General features: G+C 37.1%; 1 protein-coding gene across 1 annotated transcript; it reads right to left on the bottom strand.

Annotated features, from left to right (window-relative positions):
- Positions 1-1,136: 1,136 nt before the first annotated feature.
- On the bottom strand, positions 1,137-20,681 carry TNFAIP3 (TNF alpha induced protein 3). Its single transcript, XM_032216312.1, is given in 11 exon segments — positions 1,137-3,240; positions 3,889-4,118; positions 4,803-4,871; positions 4,874-4,993; positions 4,996-5,717; positions 7,592-7,772; positions 8,076-8,246; positions 8,803-8,950; positions 10,135-10,325; positions 13,339-13,651; positions 20,341-20,681. Coding segments are annotated over 10 exon segments (2,415 nt in total). The 5' UTR covers positions 13,637-13,651; positions 20,341-20,681; the 3' UTR covers positions 1,137-2,955.
- Between the last annotated feature and the right edge of the window lie 23 nt (positions 20,682-20,704).

The following is a 20,704-nucleotide window of genomic DNA, read 5'->3' as shown; positions in this document are numbered from 1 at the left end:
CAAAAAAAAAAACTTATGATATAAAAGGAATACAGAGATAATAATTTGGGTAGAAAGGGCATATATAGACTGACTGTTACTTTGAGAAATGTAGAATCACAAAACCACAACAATGTAAATTGAAATTCCCTGACACGGATGTTTAACATTTAATGCTAAATTAGGAGATCCATGAATGTTGCTAACAAAAATACATTCAGATTTCCTGGACTAGGAAAAATATAGTTGTCCTTAAAAAAATATGTGATGTGAGGAGGATATTTCCTTTTTATCTGTTGAAGAGTGTAATTGGAAGGAAGAGGAGAAAGAAAATGTAGGTGCAACAGAACATCCACTGGTATTATTACAAGAAAGAGTGTCATTGGTCTTCATAGACATCTCTGGGTCTTTATTAGAAGACATACAGCCAAATTTGGCAGAGAGTACAGCAAATAATTCCCTTTCTAGGAAGCAAGAGGTATAGTGGAGGAAAACACCTGCTATGGAGTGGAAGTCGTTTCAGAAGAAAAGCCTGTGGAAAACAGAACAAAGATGAGGGAGGCAGAGCTGCTAAGAAATGGTATGGAATGGTATAGAGAGATCATCAGTGGTGGTATTCAGTCAGTTCTGACAGGTTCAGGGGAACTGGAAGTGGCGACCTGCGGGTAGGCCCCAGCTCTATGTCTTTTATGTTCTGAGGGACACAGACTGAGGAGACCGGTTGGCAATAAAAGGAAGTTTTATTAACAGACTAGAACAGGCAACAGAACAAGCCAACCCCCTGCTGCCCAGGACACAACAATGTCATCCTATTTAGCCACGTTTTGTACACCATGCGCATGCATACAAGCTGTGTGTGTGAGCAAAGCACATGTGCGGAAGGCCGCACACATGTATGGAAGGCGCACACGCTCACAGTTTCTGTGCACGGAGAACTGGTGGTAAAATTACGTGAAACTCACTTCTGGAGAGCATCCATGTACATAAAACTAACAGTTGAACCACTGAAGAAACTGTAAGGGATGACATTGGTAGGAAAAGATGGGTGGCAAGGAAGCAGTGAGGAAGTTCAGGGAAAGGGAAATGCCATAGATAGCTCTTCACTTCAATGATTCTCCCCTCCCCCAACAAGGGACGTTTTCAAACAATCACAAAAGTACAATTAAACAAATCTTTAAATAATTTATTTTGACTGCTGAATTTTCCTTCATTGTATTTCCATTCTGTATTAACAAGAAGGATTTTTTTTTTAAAAAGGAGAATGAAATAAAGAGCAAATTATTATACTGGCAATGTGCAACTTTCCAACATTACATTTTTTGAAATAACATAAATATTTAAATACGCCTTCACATTTTACAAAGCTCACAAAATCATACACTGAAATTTGAACAGCGAAGGACTGTGACAATAGCAGTGTTTCTCATAATGGGGATTACATACACATGCAAAATGCAAGCAGTTGATGTACATGCCCCCCCCCCCCTAATTTTCAGAGAAAGAAAACAAAAGATGCATGAGGGCTTTGGGAAAAATGGAAGATAAATTGCAGCGCTCCAAATACATTCTTGTTTGTTCTCGTGTGATTACTCAGAACAATATGCAGTTATGGCAGATAATGGCTCGAGATTGCAAACTTACACTGTGGAAATAAGTAGGATTTCACAGGAGTGGCCACCTTACAAACAACACAGAGCCTATCCCCCCCCTCACTATTAGATATATCCACAGTCAGATACAACTGAGGACTGTAGGGATGTGTGAATGTGGAAAGCAAAAACAAAAAACAACCCTGTCTACTTTGGGAACCTCATAGTCCAGAAGTTAACACTTAATTGTAAGGACACAGAGGCCCACAGAAGATCCTTCTTATTTCTTAGTAAATTCTAAAGGATTGTAACAGTTCAGCAAACTTTTAATTAACTAGTAGAGGTGAGACATGAAGAGAAAGCAGATTTGTTATATCATCTACAATACAGGAAGACTGTATTGTAAAAAAGACTTTTGCTCTTTTCTCTCAATAAACACAGAGTAGGTTGTTTCTAATCTATCAGTATGCTTCCATGTCAATCAATATACATGCATATTTAGGAACCTTTTTTTCTCATGATCTCCCTCCCCCACTTTCCCTTCTCAAATGTTATACTTAAAAATTACCTATGTTCTTTCACATTCTAAATTACAAGAGGTTTAGCAACTACACCCTCATTCAAACCACATAGAGTAGTCAATGGAAAAACACCAGTCAGTGTTCCAAGGCCAAATTTTATGGGTTTATAGCTGCTCTACTTGCATAAAACTTTCATTTAGAAACATTGCCCCCCCCCAAAAAACCCCACCCTTACATAAAACAAATGCAGAAGCCACCAATTTTTAAAAAGGACAAGCAAGCAAAAATGGTAAAAAGTTCTCCCACAACTTCCTAATATTTTGTTCAATCTTAGCTCTACCATATCAGCATTTTCAGAGTAATCACACACAGTTTTTATGACTGTTGTAGAAAGCTGTTCATTACAAATTTTTGGCAGGTTTCATTATACACAGAATGCTCACAATTTAGACAGAAGGCAAGAGACATATTAGCAGAAAAGCATGCAAAGAGCATTATTATTTTTTCATACAAGTATTATTCAATATCAAACATAATCCAAAATATTTTTGAGAAAAGAGGTTTTGTAGTCAAGTATAAAATGTTTTTCCATTCACCATCTATGACGGAAGCAACCTCCTTTACTATCCCAGGATTAACTTGGGATAGTAAACACACACACACACACACACACACACACACACACGTGTATCTACATATGCACAAAAGAAATCAGCTTATTGTTTTCCCTCCAAAGTCACCTTTTTCACAAGACTGAAGAAGATCAATTTTATGACTGTTGTAGAAAGCTGTAGCAAGACAATTAAGTGTTTTGAACATAGCACCATTCCTTTTTTTTCCCTTTTGCAAGGCAAAAAAAGCATTTGCTATCCATATATTTGTTTGAACTGATAGCACTCGTTGCAATAGCCATTGCACTTGTTATTACCATAGTGATCACAGGCAGGGGCTCGGCAACGCTGTTTGGGAAGTTCATCAGCTGGAGGTTCAACCTGAGGTGTTCCAGACTGTCTCTGTTGGGTGACACGCAAGCAGTCTTGACAGACCTCTGCACTCCGGGAAGCTAAATTATTTCTACACGAAACTTTAGCACATTTGCGTTTTTGAGAGCGTGCAGTTTTCTGGTGTAAATCTTGATGTTGTCCCATTTGCTGTAAAAATTAAAAGCATCTTTTAAATGGAAAGCAGTTAAAGGACTCTCCTTCAATAAACCTGTTGCATTTACATTAGACTTTGTTAACTACCATGAATATAAGAATACTTAACAAAATTTATGTGGAAGCTGAATATTTTTTAATCATTCATTTTTAAAAAAAGAAAGAAATACACTTGATTTCCTTGAAAAGAGTTAACGACTAAAACATGGAGAATGACTGCACAACTGCCTGCAGTGAAACAGATTAATTTGGCATATGGCTAATGTAAAACATTGTGGTAAACATCAGCTTACCTTTCCTCCCAGTACAAATGACTACTTCCTTACCCATGTTATTATGATCTAATCCCCATCAATCTACTGACTACCAGGATGTTGTAATATCAAAATGACCCATTATGGAAAGAAACCTTTATCAAGCAATATTTTTGCTAATAAACAAAAGCAGAAAGCTTTCTTCCTCCTTTGCAAAGAAGTGGGAAAGCATTTATCATTTTACACCATCTTCCAAGAATCCTCTACAATAAACACGTAAATTGAGTAGAAGGCAATATTTTGCTGATTCTTTCATGGAATCATATAGACTGTCTAGGAAGATAAATATAAGATTACATCGGGAAATGAGCTGCATTTGCATGCTGACCTCTGATTGTCTCACTATTTTGTCTTCAGTCCTTCTGGCTTCATGGAGCCGCTTGCTCTGTGCTTCAATAAAACATTTCTGGCAGTACCCCTCAAGCATGGTGCTCCCTATTGTGCCACATTCTTGGCCCGGGCAGGAAACGGTATTTTGATAGACAGCAGCTGAGATTCCAGGATGCTCCAAAACAGGAGACGTCACAGGAGACCTTCGCTGATGAAGCAGGGGGGCCTCTATAATAAAAGGAGAACAGGAGAAAAACAATCACTCTAATGTTAACTCTGAGGAGAGAATGATAAAAGGGCCAAGTTATCTGTTTTACTTTCCTCATTCTACAACTCTGGTATGTATTCAGAAGAAAAGCTGAGGCGTATAATTTAGGAAAGCTATTTTTAAAAACTCCCTGGGCCTTTTTGGTAATTGCTTAAGAAGCATGTGATGTTTATTTTTCCTGGCAATGAAATACACGAGGAAAGACAGGTATCAACTTTCTACTTTTACTACACTGTAAAATATTATACTATTTATATCTACTAAACTCACAATTGCTATGTATTTCAATTCCAGATGATTTTCCAAATCAGAAAATAATGTGAAAATCTAAAGTTCCCCAGGAACAAAAATAAACAGATGTAGTTAAGGTTCTTCTGTATGTCAGCAAAATATGAAAACAGCCGTCCAATTATTATTATGGTAAATGACTAATGCAAGCTGAGCAAATTCTACTGTGGCTGCATGTGCACAATACAACACTTCAAAGGTTTCAGAGCTCTGTGCTACACTTGATCTTAGTCGAAAGGCTATTTTGTTATACTCCATTTGCATTTATCGGGTGTTCTCTTGCAAATTCAAAATTCAGTCCCTCCCAATTGATTAAGAAAGAGGAAGATAGAATCAAATGATATTCTCTTACTTGCCTCTATTTTCTTGATACTCGAAGTAACACAGGGTACAAAAGCCTTCATTCTGGAGAGTCCCAAAAATTTACAGCCGGGCTTCCTGCATTTATTGTTTCTCGTCCTTGGTTCTGTTCTTTGGGGCTGAACATAGGGTGGCGCTTCCACCTTATTGCTGTTGGTTACTGTGTGACAGGAATGCTGCAAAAACCTTGTGATATAGGAATAGGATCAGAACTGGACCTCTGATGGGTGGAAGGCATAGTGCCGGAGCCGGCGTTTGAGGAATGGTCTATAGTCCGTTTGAAGCAAGTGCTACACATCCCATTGAAGGTTCTGTTGGTGTCCTTAAGGCAGGATGTGCAAGTCACACAATTCGAATGCTGTGGGTCACTTGGAGTATTGCAAGGATTGACCTCTGCACAGTTGTAACAACGTTCACAAAGCCCATTGTATTGCACATTCAGTGTAAAAGGGCAGCCTGGGGTCCTGCACTTCATAGCAGTTGTTTCACTGTATAGAAAAAGACTTGGAGCTGTGGGAGGTGCAGAACAAGGTTCTGAGCTGGAATTTTCAGAAGTCCAGGCAGGAAGGTGGTGGCGTTCATCCTTTGGGTAACTGGACCTATTTCCCCGGGGCTTCTCTGAACCTGACCAGAAGTGCTGCCTCTTTACCAAATTTGCCTTTTGTCTCTGTTCTGAGCACTCATGGCAGAATGGCTGGGTATTCACAGACATGTAGAAAGGGCAGTTGGGAGTTTCACATTTTGCCTCCATAAGCGATAGCTGGGATAACTGCAATGCCAGTCCGTTCCTCGCACCTGTTTCCTTCCCAATAAATTCACTGTTTTCTTTCCACCTCTTGTACTCATGTTGCACCAACTGAAAGTAATCTTCCACCAGGTTAATCTCTTTGGGCAAGTTACCTTCATCCAACCTTGAAAAAAGCAAAGGGAGAAGGAATATATACTGGAGGAGAAAAGGCAATGCTCTTACACAAGCTGAGAAGAAAGTTTGAAGAATTGTGATTTATAATCAAGTATAGCATTACAACTGAAAACCTACACTAATAATATTATGGAAGGAAGCGGATTTTTTTTTAAAAAAAGATGAAATTACCAGGAAGAGTTTCATGCATACTTGTGGAAAGAGTTGATAATGACATTAATGCCTCTTTTAAGACATTACATTAAGACATTTTTATTACATCATGGACCAAGTTGTAAGGTCCAGGTGGCTTATAGGCCCCCACTTCTCATTCCAATTAGATTTCTTCCCTATTAAACAATATGACTTCTCACTCACTACATAGTTTTGTTTGAAAACAATTCTAAATATTACAACAAAAGAAAGTAGTCGAAACACTAACTTAGCTGGAATACCAACTATGTCCCCCCTTTCTGGTTCAAGATACCTTGAGCCTTGTTATGTTTATTATTTCCACAGAAACATTCAGCCTTGATTTCTGCAATGCTTTGTATAATACAATATGTGGGGATGACCTTGGGAGATAGCTCAGAGACACAGCCAAGGAAACGATCAGATAACAAAGGCAGCTGAGATGGCATGAAACACTTTTTCTGCCTGATCTACAAGGCCAATAATATACTATTCAGGAACTTTAACTTAACACAGTTTCAGGAACAGGAGTGATTTACTCCATTGAAGGAAATATGCAGTTGTAAAGATGTTGCAGCAAACAATGGACTCTAGACAAGATGTTTTAATCAACATGCAGGACATTTTAATTGCTGCTACCTATCTTGCTGGAGGGCGCTTGGAAAGACACCCGCGTACAATATTCTTTGGAGGGCATAAGGACATGCTTTACATGGAACTTTTACTGCTCTCCAAGGATTAAATACAAATTATAGTTTTTGATCTGCTTGTGGATCAGTTGATTTGCATTTTCCTCCCAAATTCTGTTCATAGTTGTTCCAAATTTGGGAAGTGATTTCATGTCATCCCAGAAGACTAACAGAAAAAAGGCAGATTCAACAATCTAATCATGGGAACCTGAGGAGCATTATGGTTTACAACATCGGAGCGAATGGCACTAAGCTTCCATAAGGTAAACCTTAATTGAACTTGCTGCTTAGCCATGATAGTGATTGACTAGAGATGCTTAGAAAATTCTCCAACAGTTAAAAGGGAACAGCAGAGCTTGTGAGTTTGCTATTCAAATATTTTGTGCTGCAGCTATGCCCCCGCTCCCCGGCTGTAGCAGTGGTACTTCCCTGTCTTCATATACTGATATATGAACAAAGAATAGGTCCACATCTCACTTTACAAAAGGTTTGCTCTCCATGTAGACATTGGTATGAATGAACCACTTTTTCTCATTGGTGGCAAGGAATTCTTGCAGGTAAGCATGACAGCTGGGCACACAGACTCCATCAATAAATAAGAATGAAAGACTAGTCCCACTTTTCCTTGATTTTCCTTCCTCCCCTCTGTATACCCTCATACACAAGGGAAAAAGAAAGGAATAGCATATGAATATCCTTATTGCTCCTCAGATAGATGAATCTCAGAGAGCAAAATAAAATGGTTTCATCTTGGATTGTCATCTTTGCAGGAAGAAGGATGACAAAAAAAGCTGTAGAGAATATCTTAAAAAAAATAATATATGAGTTCCTGGTTGAAGATCAGGAAAAGGATCTATGTTCACTATTTTTTGAATCTTCCTGAACTAATATGTATGTTTTGCTTAACATTAACATTGTACATCTTGCAAAAGAGTATTTAAGAATACTTTAAAAATATTACAAAATAATAATAATGTTGGAAGGGGACAAGACTTATACTAACTTTGCAGCATTAATGAGATGTGTTGTCCCTGGGTCCCATCCTTGTACAGGAATTTCAATCACCATGAGATAGTCTCTTATCAGTTTTTCTTTCTCTCTTTCTTCAGCGTCAGTTAAAAAATGCACTTTCAAGTCTTCAAATCTCCCTCTTTCACAACTGACTAAAGGAACTGCCTTGATTTCTACAGAAAGAAATAAGAAAAAGGGAATGAATCAAATAGGATAGAGAAGAGCACAATACAGCAGAAGTCACTCACAGATCAAGTTTGGCAATTTTATTCAAATAACCAATAATATAAACAAAAGTCTAGTAATGGCATTAATGAGGTATAAGCAAATGATGAAAAATATTAGGAATTCTAAACCAGGCAAATAACCTGTCTAAAGTGACCATAACAATGCAAAATAGTTTGGGGCTGTCAGCTTGGATGACAGAGGGAACAGGAAAATGGAAGCACAATATACTCTGGTATTCAAATACATACCTGGCCCACTATCCTTCAGAACAACCAAAGGAGTGAAGTGCATACTGTCGTAAGCAAGAATGATAGGATATCGAAAACAGTTGTCTGCTGACCAATGGAGAGGCAGATAAATTCCACCAATGTTCAGAGGGGAAAAGCTGGAACCTGACTGCAAACTTCTGAGCATTTTATCTATAAGAAAAGATAAACAGGTTGAGTTAGTATTAGGCTCCTCTATTTTAATTTCTAAAGATTCATAAGTACATAAACAACTCAGTGTGACAACAACTTAACACTAGTTGATTTCAGGAGAATGAAGACTGGAAAGTGAGTATAGTGTAAATGGCTGGATGGTGGATTTTTTTAATGCCTAGTTTGGAACAGATATAATAATTCTAATGTTTTCTATAGGAAGCCATGATGGGGTTTTTTTTTAACCATCAAAGGGAATTCTAAAAGTTGGGAAAAAGAAGCCTGGGAGTCACCTCTGGCAACCCTGCCCTAAAACCTGGATTGCACATTGTACCAAATTACAACAGCACAATGAATGAATATGACGGAGGGAAGAATTGCTTTGATCCTTTAATGAATGAATATTGGAAAAGAGGGAAAGTTTGGGGTCAAATTATGAAATACCTATTGTCCTTCTTAGGCAATTATTACACGGAGAGAAGATAACACATACACACAAATGTGAGCACATAAAATGGGTCTTAGAAGTACTGCTATTATGCCCATCAATTCTTACCTGCAACAACTATGATGGGGCGCCTTAAGACGTTAGCAAGGACAAATATATGGATTTCTTCCAGACAGGTATACTGAAGGCCTGGGTGGGCAACTGATGTTTCTGCAGATGCCATTTTAATAAGATTGTCCCATTCATCATCCCAGTTCTAATGTAGAAAAATAAGATGCATTAGGAATCATCATGCAATGCTGAAGCCCTCGCACACCAGAAATACAGTTAAATGCTTCTCTTCTGCTACAAATCAATGTATTTTATAGCAAGTCATGTTGAAAGATTGAAGTATTGGTAAATGCATTATTGAGGGGGATCATTCTTTGTTTATAAACAGAACTAATCAAGTGGTCATTTTTACTCCCAATCCCAATCATTCTTCTAGAAATATGTTCTAAACATGAGTCATCTTTGGTTTTATTGTTTTTTAATAGCATTCCTCCACACCACCTTATTTTCTATTCTATGCATGTCCCAACAGGATGAATGGGTCTATCCCTATGGCTACCCTATGTACCAGCATGACATGATGGTGAAGATATGTGTCATGCGTAAGGGTACCAGCACACAACAATCTGGGCAAGAGGTAAGCAGAGGCATGCTATTCTCTTGTTGCTTGGATCAAGGTATTTCAGCGATGAGGAAAGGAACCTAATTAGCAAATATTTTTAGCACTTGGTATTTCTACATCGATTTCCAGTTGAACAAACAATCAGACTAGTGACTACTTATAAGGATGACAATTCAGGATTGAACTTCATTCTGTCTGCTAGGGGAGGACGGGACAGCTCAGCTAAGCTACTGCTTCTAATTAGGCAAACTAGTGATAAAGAAGAGGAAATGACTAGATATTTTTAGGGAGACTTGCATGGATAGCCATCAGCAATCTGTATAGTGAAGCTAAAAAATGGATGAATATTCAACTGGCACAGACTCTGTGATGGAATAGGTATGACCACACTGCATATTCCCAAGAGGCAGGAATTCAAAAAATAAACATATAATTGTTTTCATTTCTACTACTGCAGTAATGGTGTATTTTTCTCCATAATAGGAAAAACAGACAAATGCCAACTTTGTAAGATGTGGGTGGTCCGTGGAAATAACCCAAATTGGGGGAGGTTACTTAGTCTGGAAACTCCACAAGAGTGAAACTCTTTCTTAATGAATTGAGCAATCCAGTAAAGTTATAGGATTAAGATGTTTTAACTGACGGATGGCTCCACAATTTTTACTTTCTTAATTGTGTCCCATCGTGTGTAATTACCACAAGGAATCACAACCCAAAGATATAAAGATTTGAAACATTCTTCCCTTACATAAACTGGATTTCCTTACCCTGGTATCATAGCAGAGTCCTGTTGCCACAAATTCCTGTGATTTCAGGGTTTCTCGCTGCCAGCGCAGTTTAAAATTGCGTGTATCGGCTTCTTTAAGTACACTAAACAATGTTTTTCTCAGAAGCAGGTCAACGTCTTGGACACCCCACATATACTGGGAAGCAGCGTGCATGAGACAATTTCCATCTCCTGCAGAAAAATAAACAATTAAGATACTCAAATATACATTACAAATCACAAATAAAAGAATATCAATATATGTAATGACAATATTGAACAAGGGACTCTAATGGGATGCTGTAGCGTGCAGCAAAACTGTAACAGGGCCCTTGCTTTTTCCTTTGATGTACACAAATCCTGGTTGATAAGCACACAGTGAGAGAGGCAGCTATTAATCTGAATTATCAGGCAAAAGTGTATGTGGATGCTGATATAAGCATTAGCTTTCCAAGCATTAATTTATTTAACATATTACATCTCCTTGTTTCATATGTATTTATCAAGATCTGAAAATTAATTTGGGGGCACTTTTTAATGCCTGTTTATTTTGTTACTATATAAAACTATGCTATAAAAAAATCCTAGGTGTCATTTTGTATTTCTTCATATTATGGCTTAGATAATAAGAGGAAGGTTTATAACCATTTTTAAAGTACTAAGTTCAGTAATAAATAAACGAATAGATTTTTCAAGAACTTAGTCTGGTCGTGTGTCTCCCCCCGTCCCCCATTCCTTGCTTGTTCAACTTAGGACAATTCACGGAAGGCATTTTTAGTGGTGTAGTAAGCTTATTAAGCTTGTTTTTTCAGTAACTATATAAAAGGGTTTAAATACAAGAGTAGATAAAAACAAATGAATGGCATGAAATGCTGATTTATAGGCTTCTGGCTCTGTAAAGCAAAAAAAATATGGCATAAGATAGGACCATATTATTACATCCCTTCAAAAAATTCCCTGTGCAAAATCTAGAGCAAAGATAAGAAGTTTTTTCCCTGTGTATGCTTGCTTTCAGTTCTTTATTGAGAACTACCAGTCCAAAATTCCCTAAGCAACATTGGAATTCCCCAGTGTAAGATATTTGACTAGCAATTGAGTAACAGCTATTGTACTTCTTGTTCTGATGTACGACTTTGAACTGTGAAGTACGCACTGGACTTTCCAAGTGGGTGTGGTTAGGTTATGCTGGAATGCCTATCATTAGAGAAGCGAAATTACTAGTTAGTAGATCTTGGAATCTTTAAAATGGCATGCTTTCCTTCAGTCATTGTCTTTTAGATTAACAAGTGTGTGTGAGGTATGTAGCAGCACTCCCATTTCTATTCTGCACTTCATTTATTAGAACCAACTTTACTACAACTGTGGGTGCATTTATTATTTTTTGTTCTCAAAATGAATAATACAATTTCCATGCAATAAAATGCATATAGTCCTGTAAGAATGACAACTTATGGTTATACTAAAGGTGCAAAAATCTCTTTTACAAATCCTGTCATTATCTCCACAGACAAGAAAATAAATGTTCATGCCCTTATAGAACCCTTCGTATGTTCAGAGTCTTCAGACATTTTCTGATTCCCCTATCACCTACATTCTCAATATTCCCCATTCCAAATGCACTGAAATATGTCCCGTATGTTTTGCTTCTGATGTGAGGCTGCCAATGGTCAGAAAAATTAGTCATGGTAGGCATCGCAGGGTTAATGCACTCCAAACATGGACTACAAGTTCCATTTCTCCAACTGAGGGCCAGTTTTTGTCTAATAGACCGCCTAAAGGCATTAGTTGAGAAGGAGGCCCCTTGGAGAGTCAACTGAAAGCGTAGGAGCTAAGAACAATGTGACTGTAGGGCAGCACTATCCATGGAAGAGGGAGTTAGGCCAAAGCAGGCAAGATTGCAAACATAATGTCACACTCTAAACTCCGCCTTTTAACATGTGTCAATGGTGAATACGCATTCAACAGGGACACTACTATGGTTTCCATCTTAGCTGTTTTGACACCACGCCTACACTCTACAGAGACTGCAATGCACAACTCCTTGAAAAAAAAATTCAATGTAGAAACCTGGAGGAATGTAGGCAAGTGACAGAAAGATTTCTATATTGGAATACGGTAGCCAATGAAAAGAGAGTTGCCTTATCTGAGATGAATCTGCCAGTTTTAGCACTCTCTCTAAAAATGAACCTTTTAAAATTTCTTTTTCTAGATTCATCACAGCACACAGTATTAATAACACGTGACCAATTTATTTTATAAAACTTGAAGGGCCCTGATTCTCTAAGTAAGACTATAGTAGAGCTAGATAAGTCAACAACAGCAAGATAATTTTGGGACAAAAATTGGGAATTTGGGACAAAAATGTTGATTATAGACATTTTAGGAAATGCAAACACGAAGCTAGGTGAGCAAAATACAAATACTCTTTTCATGTATTTATTTGCGCATATATTTTTTCAAATACTGTCTAGTTCAAACCACTTCCTATGTAATGTTTTAGCCACTTACTAATTGGAAATACAGCTAAAGTTTAGAGAGATTATACTGGAAACACTGAAACTGAGAAAGATATGAGAACACCAATGAAGTTTTCTGACAAAGCATTGATCTGAAATTTGTATTACTTCACAAAAGACATTGTCTTACTATTTTTGCCCAAAGATACATTTGTTTCAATTAATCCACCTCGTTAAATCTGAACAGCTCTGGGTGGCACCATGAATAATAATCAAACTAACAATTGTAAATTACGATAGCCTATATTTTTGCCTATATTTTGCCTATATTTGGCATGATTGTGGGGGAACTCACGGTACCTGTGGCTCTAACAAACCTATGATTTTGAGCATAACACTGGATTTCTAAGAAATTAATATAACTTATTCTTAGGAGCCCTTTTATATTAGACATGTATTTCAATTTTAAAAAGAAGAGGAGAAAACAGCTCATTTATGTTTTTTTAAAATGTACTTTCGTTAGACAGGGCTCATTCAAGGTCCATTGTTGGAATAATTATAGTAAATGGTATCAGTTAGCCACTACTGATTCATCTGGTACCCTTCAGATGCACTGGACCAACCATATGAATAGCGACATTTGGGAAGAAACTAACATTTGGGAAGGAACAGAATTGAAAATTCTAGGCATGTTACTTTATACTGCCAGAACAATTTCAAATTACAGTTATACAATGAACCTGACTTACCATTAGTCTTCAGTGGCATAAGTTTTTTAACTTCTCGACACCAGTTTAACTTCTTTTGGCGTTCCAGTGAGTTTTGAGTTGCTTGGTCAATTAGAGATTTTTGAAGAAGCTTCTGAAAAGGCGGGCAAAAATGACACATCCTGAACATCTCTATGGTGTATCTATGCATAGTTTTAAAATGCTGGATAATTCCATTGTTGTATTTGACAAGGTCTTCAGACATCAGTTGTCTTATCTTCACAGCTTTCAGCATGTTGCTCGAATATAAATCTTGAGGAATGATCTGTGATCCAGCCATTCTGTAAGAAGAAACCTACAAGAAAATGACACTAGTTATTCATGGCTTGATTTACCTCAAAAATGTGCCTTAAATGTTCTTTCTAATGCAGGCATGTAAAAAGCAGTATTATAAGTCACTTTTAAATATTTGCATCTTCATGGGGTTATCATGATTTTAAGCAAACACTTGCTGTGGGAAAAGAAATCTGTACCTAAGGGATATCCTTAGATGATGTCAATTCTAGAGATACTACGGTTGAGTGTACCTAACACAGCAGAACTGAGGAGCCATAATTATTCAGCTGTAAATCTTTCTGATGACAATGAATTTCCTTTTAGTTAGAATCCCCCCCCTATATATTTTTTCCATTCCATATTCTCCCTCACACAGTCTGGTGACCTTGGGGAATTTTTTTATTTTTTAGTAGCACATGGCATAGCTTGAATTGCCCATCTTTAATTATATATTGCAGTCTGAAACATTATTAGGATGGCATGAGTAATATTGTCCACTATTTGAATAACCAGAACAATTTTAAAGAATACAGGTAGTCCTCAACCTACAACAGTTAATTTAATGACTATTCGAAATTACAATAGCACTGAAAAAGTGACTTATGGCCATTTTTCACACTTATGACCCTGGCAGAATTGCCATGGTCACGTGATTTATATTTGGATGCTTGACAACTGGTCCATATTTATGATGGTTGCAGTGTCCTGTGGTCATGTGATCACCTTTTGTGACCTTCTGACAAGCAAAGCCAATGGGGAAGTCAGATTCACTTAACAACCCTGTTGCTAATTTAACAATTTCACATTAACAAATGTGACAAAAAAGTCATAATTGGGGCACAACTCATTTAACAAATTTCTCACTTAGCAACATAAATGTTGGGCTCAATTATGGTCATAAGTTCAGGATTACCTGTATTCCAAATCATCATCTTAAAAGACTCCTTTTCCACAGATTATTAAAATCTGATATTTCATTGAAATGCAGTGGTCTCACATTTGCTCTGTTCAGCAACACTAAGACTGGAAAAATCTGTCCATAAAAGGAAATATTTACAACTGGTTTTTCTCTAGGATTTTCCTCCTTAGTTTCAAGACTGATATTTTGATATTTAATGCTATGCATGAATCTTAGAAACTCAGTGAGCTATACTTCAGATATTTTAAAATTCCCAGAATCTTCTTGTAAAAAATGTGGGGTTTTTTACAAGCAAAGTTAGCTCTCATCATAACAAAATCAAATCAAAACAGACATTGTAAGCAACAGTGATGTGGCCATTATTTGTCCTAAAGTAAATAAGCATCAAAAGATCCTGAATGGTATAGAAGATATATGTCTTACAAAAGAAAATATTTTATAAGGGAAACTGTTAGAGCTGTCTTGTAAAGAATATCTCTATAGGAATTGAAAACAAAACAGTTATTCAATTAACAGAAACTTGAGACATATAAAAAAGTTTTAATGACACCAGGTTATGATTTAGAAAGTACTACAGCTAAGCATCAAGATGAAACAAGATATATTTTCATTAGAGTAGACCCACAGAATCCAATTCTATTGATTTCACTTACCAAAATAAGAAAAAATCTGGATTTCATTCTTAATTACACTAGATAATTAAACATGCTTTTATAAAAGCTATTTAAAACACTGATGGAAATAAATGCTTAATTATGCAAGAATCACACAATTTAATTGTGTTTTAATATTTATTTTATATGAACTATTAATAATACAAAGTCTAAAATGTGTGAAGACACAAAAAATCACTGATCAGTAGAATATGTAGTAGTGATTTTCCTCCTCCTAACAAGATCATTTTTTCGAGAATTGTATATATATTAAGACATCTAGAATTATAAGAATTGTAATGTTTTCAATTCTAAAGTTAACAAGGGTATATAGACAGTTCCCATCTGACAGCTCTCACAAGTATATAATTAATAGTGGAAGATGGTTTTGAGTCAATGGGAAAGTTGGTATGAATAACAATGATTACCTAAATAAGAAACGTATGCTTAGGCCTTTAACTGGTTCTTTCCAATATTACATAATAATAAACTATCCAATTAGTTAAGTTCAATTGTAATCTCATTCACATTCCTGAACTGTTATCAGCAGTTCCCTTTAATGCAATCTTTGTTATGTGATTAAGCATACTGTACATCTTGAGTTTTCCAACCATCCTACTTACATTTAATCCTAGTAATTTCAATACATTTATTTATTTAGCAATATAAATGTATATGCAGTTTCACCCTAACAAAGGTTTTATCCTGGACGATGCATGGTTTTGTTTTTGTTTATCTTGATTGCAGAAGAAATCTCACCAACAATTTAAAAATTGTTTATTCCATATGTCAGTGGAGATTCTCAGTCATGCAGGTCATGGTTGTCTCAAAGGTGCTTTTTTTTTTCAAAAAGCATCATTACATCTTCCATCCACCTTCCAACCAGACCTAATGAAGTTTCTTGGATGAGAAGCAATATGTCTTATTCTTCCACAAAAGAAAAAAAACATAGTCCAATTGCCTTTTGAAAAAAAAAGCATCTTTGAGACATCGCCTCCATAATTTTAAATATGACATTTTATGAAAAAAATAAACCTACCTTTTTAAAAATTAATGGTTATCAAACTTTTAATATGTAGCAAAGTGAAAAATAGAAGCATATTGTTTCGGATAATCTGGTATCCACCAAATGTGTCAGACTACAATTCTCATCATACCTTGTCAGGATGGAACAGGATTTTGGTGGATAGAGATGGTGGGAAATCTAGTCAAACTAGGAAAGTACACAACTGGGAAAGACTTGACTAAGGGATTTCAACTTCTCGATTGGCCACTACAGGTAGGCTTAAAATGATTGAGTGATATAAATATCAATCTTGATATTCATATTAAGCTATTATACTCATTAACCACTGAGCTTGTCAGCTGGAAAACTGACAGCCTGGGTTTGAGACCTGAACGCTGCACGAGGGAGTGAGTTCCCATTACTTGTCCCATCTCCTCCCCACCAGCAGTTTGAAAGCATGTAAATGCGAGTAGATAAATAGGTATTACTTTGGTGGGAAGGTAACAATGTTCTGTGTGCCTCAGTGTATAGTCATGCTAGCGACATGACCACAGAAGTGCCTTCGGACAATGCTGGCTTCCTTGGCTAAGAAACAGAGGTGAGCAATACCCCTTAGAGTCCGAATCAACTGGACAGGGGTAACTTTTATCTTTACCTTTAAATAACACAAGAGAATTCTAGCTTCTAATATCTAGTAATTGTAGTTATGCATAAAGAAAGATTATAGCAAATTGGGCCATTTGTCCAACAGCTTAATCTGGATGAAAATAAAAACTGGAATCAAATCAGAAATTATCATGAACGTCTTCATGTCCACTAAGAAATTAGTTCCAAAAAAACTCAATGAATTTTATTTTAAAAGAAAGACACTGATCTATGAGGTAAAAATAGACTGATGGCACTAAACAGAACTGACTGTGGTCACATTACTTGACACATATAAGCTTCTAGATTTCTAGTACTTTTAACCAAAATCTAAGACCACAATTTGGCTTTTTGAACTCCTATGGGTCAATTCTATTGCACATTTTGGGAAATATTCTCGAACTTCAACCTGTTGAGAGTTTCATGATTATTGCTGCTAAAAAACTGAATGAGTAAATAAAATGCATTTATTGGACTCAATTGCCTACAGTTAAAGTTCTCACTACAAAGTCTTGATTCTACTGTCTATGTTATCAGTTGCCATCCCTAAGCATCTGCATGATGAGGCTCGCCTTTTAAACAGTAAATATTTGATTATCTTTCCCTAACACATACTTAGCCACAATTTTCTGTGGTTACCGAAACTTATTTCCAGGTAAAAGGCTTAGAATTGCAGTCTGTAGTAAAGTGCCACCAAAAAAATGTTTATAGATAAATAAGAAGTTTCTCTATAATTTTCTCTCTAGCCAACTTTTATGTTTGTTTCTAAGATGTAACTATGGAATATATGGAATACATATTCCATATATTTCTCATATATGGGAAATAAACTAGAAACTATGTATTGCTAAAATGGTCAGTGGACATAACCTGCTAAAATGAGATACTCTTAGGAATTGGGATGCTAGGATTAACCATACCTGGCTGCAAATATTTGAGCAAATTACATTTCTGTATCTCTTTGCTCTTGTTTACTGGTTACCTGGAATTTTTGTAGTTCAGTTTTAATAGACTTAGATGATATTTCAATCTTTGAAATTTCAGGTAGGGGTTGGCAAGATCCCTGTCAAAAGTACATATATAAAATTATCTAACTATAAGGAAATTACCTATGATCCACACACCTAAGAGTAAACAAAGTAATAGCCAAAAGCCAACATGGGTTTGTCAAAAACAGATCATGCCAGACTAATCTTATTGCATTCTTTGAAAAAGTGACAAAATTAGTGGACCAGAGGAATGCCGTCGATATAGTTTACTTGGACTTCAGTAAGGCATTTGATAAGGTAGACCATAACCTACTACTAGATAAAGTAGAAGAATGTAGGTTGGACAGCATCACCACCAGATGGATTCATAACTGCTTGACCAACCATACTCAACGTGTAGTCCTCAACGGAACTGCATCTACATGGAGGGAAGTACGCAGTGGAGTACCTCAAGGCTCTGTTTTAGGCCCAGTACTCTTCAACATCTTCATCAATGATTTGGATGAGGGAATAAATGGGGAACTCATCAAATTTGCAGATGACACCAAGCTGGCAGGAATAGCCAACACTCCAGAAGACAGGCTTAAGATACAGAAGGATCTTGACAAACTTGAACATTGGGCACTATCTAATAAAATGAAATTCAGTGGTGAAAAGAGTAAGGTTCTACATTTAGGCAAGAAAAACGAAATGCACAGGTACAGTATAGGTGGTACCTTGCTCAATAGTAGTAACTGTGAAAGGGATCTTGGGAGTCTTAGTGGACAACCATTTAAATATAAGCCAGCAGTGTGCAGCAGCTGCCAAAAAGCCAACACAGTTCTAGGCTACATAAACAGAGGGATAGAATCAAGATCACGTGAAGTGTTAATACCACTTTATAATGCCTTGGTAAGGCCACACTTGGAATACTGCATTCAGTTTTGGTCGCCACAATGTAGAAAAGATGTGGAGACTCTGGAAAGAGTGCAGAGAAGAGCAACAAGATGATTAAGGGGCTGGAGACTAAAACATATGAAGAACGGTTGCAGAAACTGGGTATGCCTAGTTTAATGAAAAGAAGGACTAGGACTAGGACATGATAGCAGTGTTTCAATATCTCAGGGGTTGCCACAAAGAAGAGGGAGTCAAACTTTTCTCCAAGGCACCTGAGGTTAGAACAAGAAGCAATGGATGGAAACTAATCAAGGAGAGAAGCAACTTAGAACTGAGAAGAAATTTCCTGACAGTTAGAACAATTAATCAGTGGAACAGCTTTCTCCAGAAGTTGTGAATGCCCCAACACTGGAAGTCTTTAAGAAGAAGATGATGTTGGATAGCCATTTGTCTGAAATGGTATACGGTTTTCTACCTAGGCAGGGGGTTGGACTAGAAGACCTCCAAGGTCCCTTCCAATTCTGCTATTGTATTGTATTAAAAAGATATACGTGCATATTGTATTACATCTTGTAACATCCACATATAATATGCATTCTTCAAAAAGTGCATTCTATTAAAAATAGAGAATACTTTTTTTCATAACCACTTTTATGAGCTGTCATAGTCTTATGTAACTTTATAGAACAAACAAGTATAACTTGTACATTTGTAGTTCTTGCTGCAGATGCTTATTTGTATCAGAGTTCAACCCCAAGTTATCTTCAGTAGTAAATCCAACTTCTATTATCTATAAACTAATGAAAGTTCCCTTCAGCCTATAAGTTTGCTTTGCCTAGGCCAAAGAGCAATCCACTATGAATATGACATTGCTTTATGGATGTTTCCATTAAGCCAAAATTAGAAGAACTGGTGTGGCAACATTTACAGATATTTTTAAGTGGGGAGGAGAGTGCATCAACTATATTTATATTTTTCTATAATATAAATACATTTGACTTTCCCCACTTGACTAAAGCACCTGTCTTCAGCAAGCCTGTCTAGCCTTCTTTACAGTTCAATTTCCTCAACTGTGTAATTATTACATTAGGCTGAATTTTTATTTCTTGGAAGAAAACTGCCTTGAATTCACTGGGAATTATGTTCTGAGTAGTTTATTTATTTATTTGGAAAAAGTATTAGCCATCCATCCAACAAAGCAACTCTGCACAGCTAATACCTTTCAGAGACCTCCAAGAGCTGAATGAAATAAACTCCAAGGATCACAACACACCCTGCAACTCTGATGTACACAAAAGATAAGGCAATCCTCTGATCATCTTCATAGCTTTTTCAAAATCCAAACAATTCTGCATTAAATAATAAAGAATGGAGGGAAACAGCTTCTTCGGTTCTATTTAGGGACTGCCCCATAATGCTAAATTTCACTGCTTTCAAAGCGACCCCTTCTCTCCACCCCCAACTGGTAGAAAAGCAGCTAGGAGGGTTGCAACTCCCAACACCAAACTCCACTTATGCACTATTGTGCAGCCCCCGGGCTGGAGCCAACCATCCCTCTGTTCTTCTCCGACGATCTGCGCGTAGCAGCTCCGCAAACTCGGAACCGGACACAGAACTTACCCGAATCGCTGGGAAGAAAGACCCTGCAATCTAAATACTAATCCTCCCCAATAAAAGAGTCAGGCGCTGGGCGATGCAATTTGGGGAGCCATGAATCCCAATCCCGTCCTTTGAGCGCTTTAGGAGGGTGACTCCCGGGCTCAACCACCGGGCTCCTCTTCTTGTTCTCTGCCACTCTTGCCAAGACTATCTGTTTTTTCTTCCGTTAGTAAGGAGGAAATCTCCCCCCTCTCTCAAAGTTCCACAGTGGGGGATTTCCACATCAGCCACCAAGGGATTTTCCGAGGTGACACCCCTGCCTGGGCAGGAACAACAGCTGCTTTAAAGAACTGGAGCGGCTGGGCGCGATGCAGCGCTCGGATCT

The sequence above is a fragment of the Thamnophis elegans genome, chromosome 4 (assembly GCF_009769535.1).
Source record: "Thamnophis elegans isolate rThaEle1 chromosome 4, rThaEle1.pri, whole genome shotgun sequence".
Taxonomy (NCBI): domain Eukaryota; kingdom Metazoa; phylum Chordata; class Lepidosauria; order Squamata; family Colubridae; genus Thamnophis; species Thamnophis elegans.
Note: the sequence above shows the minus strand (reverse complement) of the source record. Positions and strands in the feature narration are given on the sequence as shown.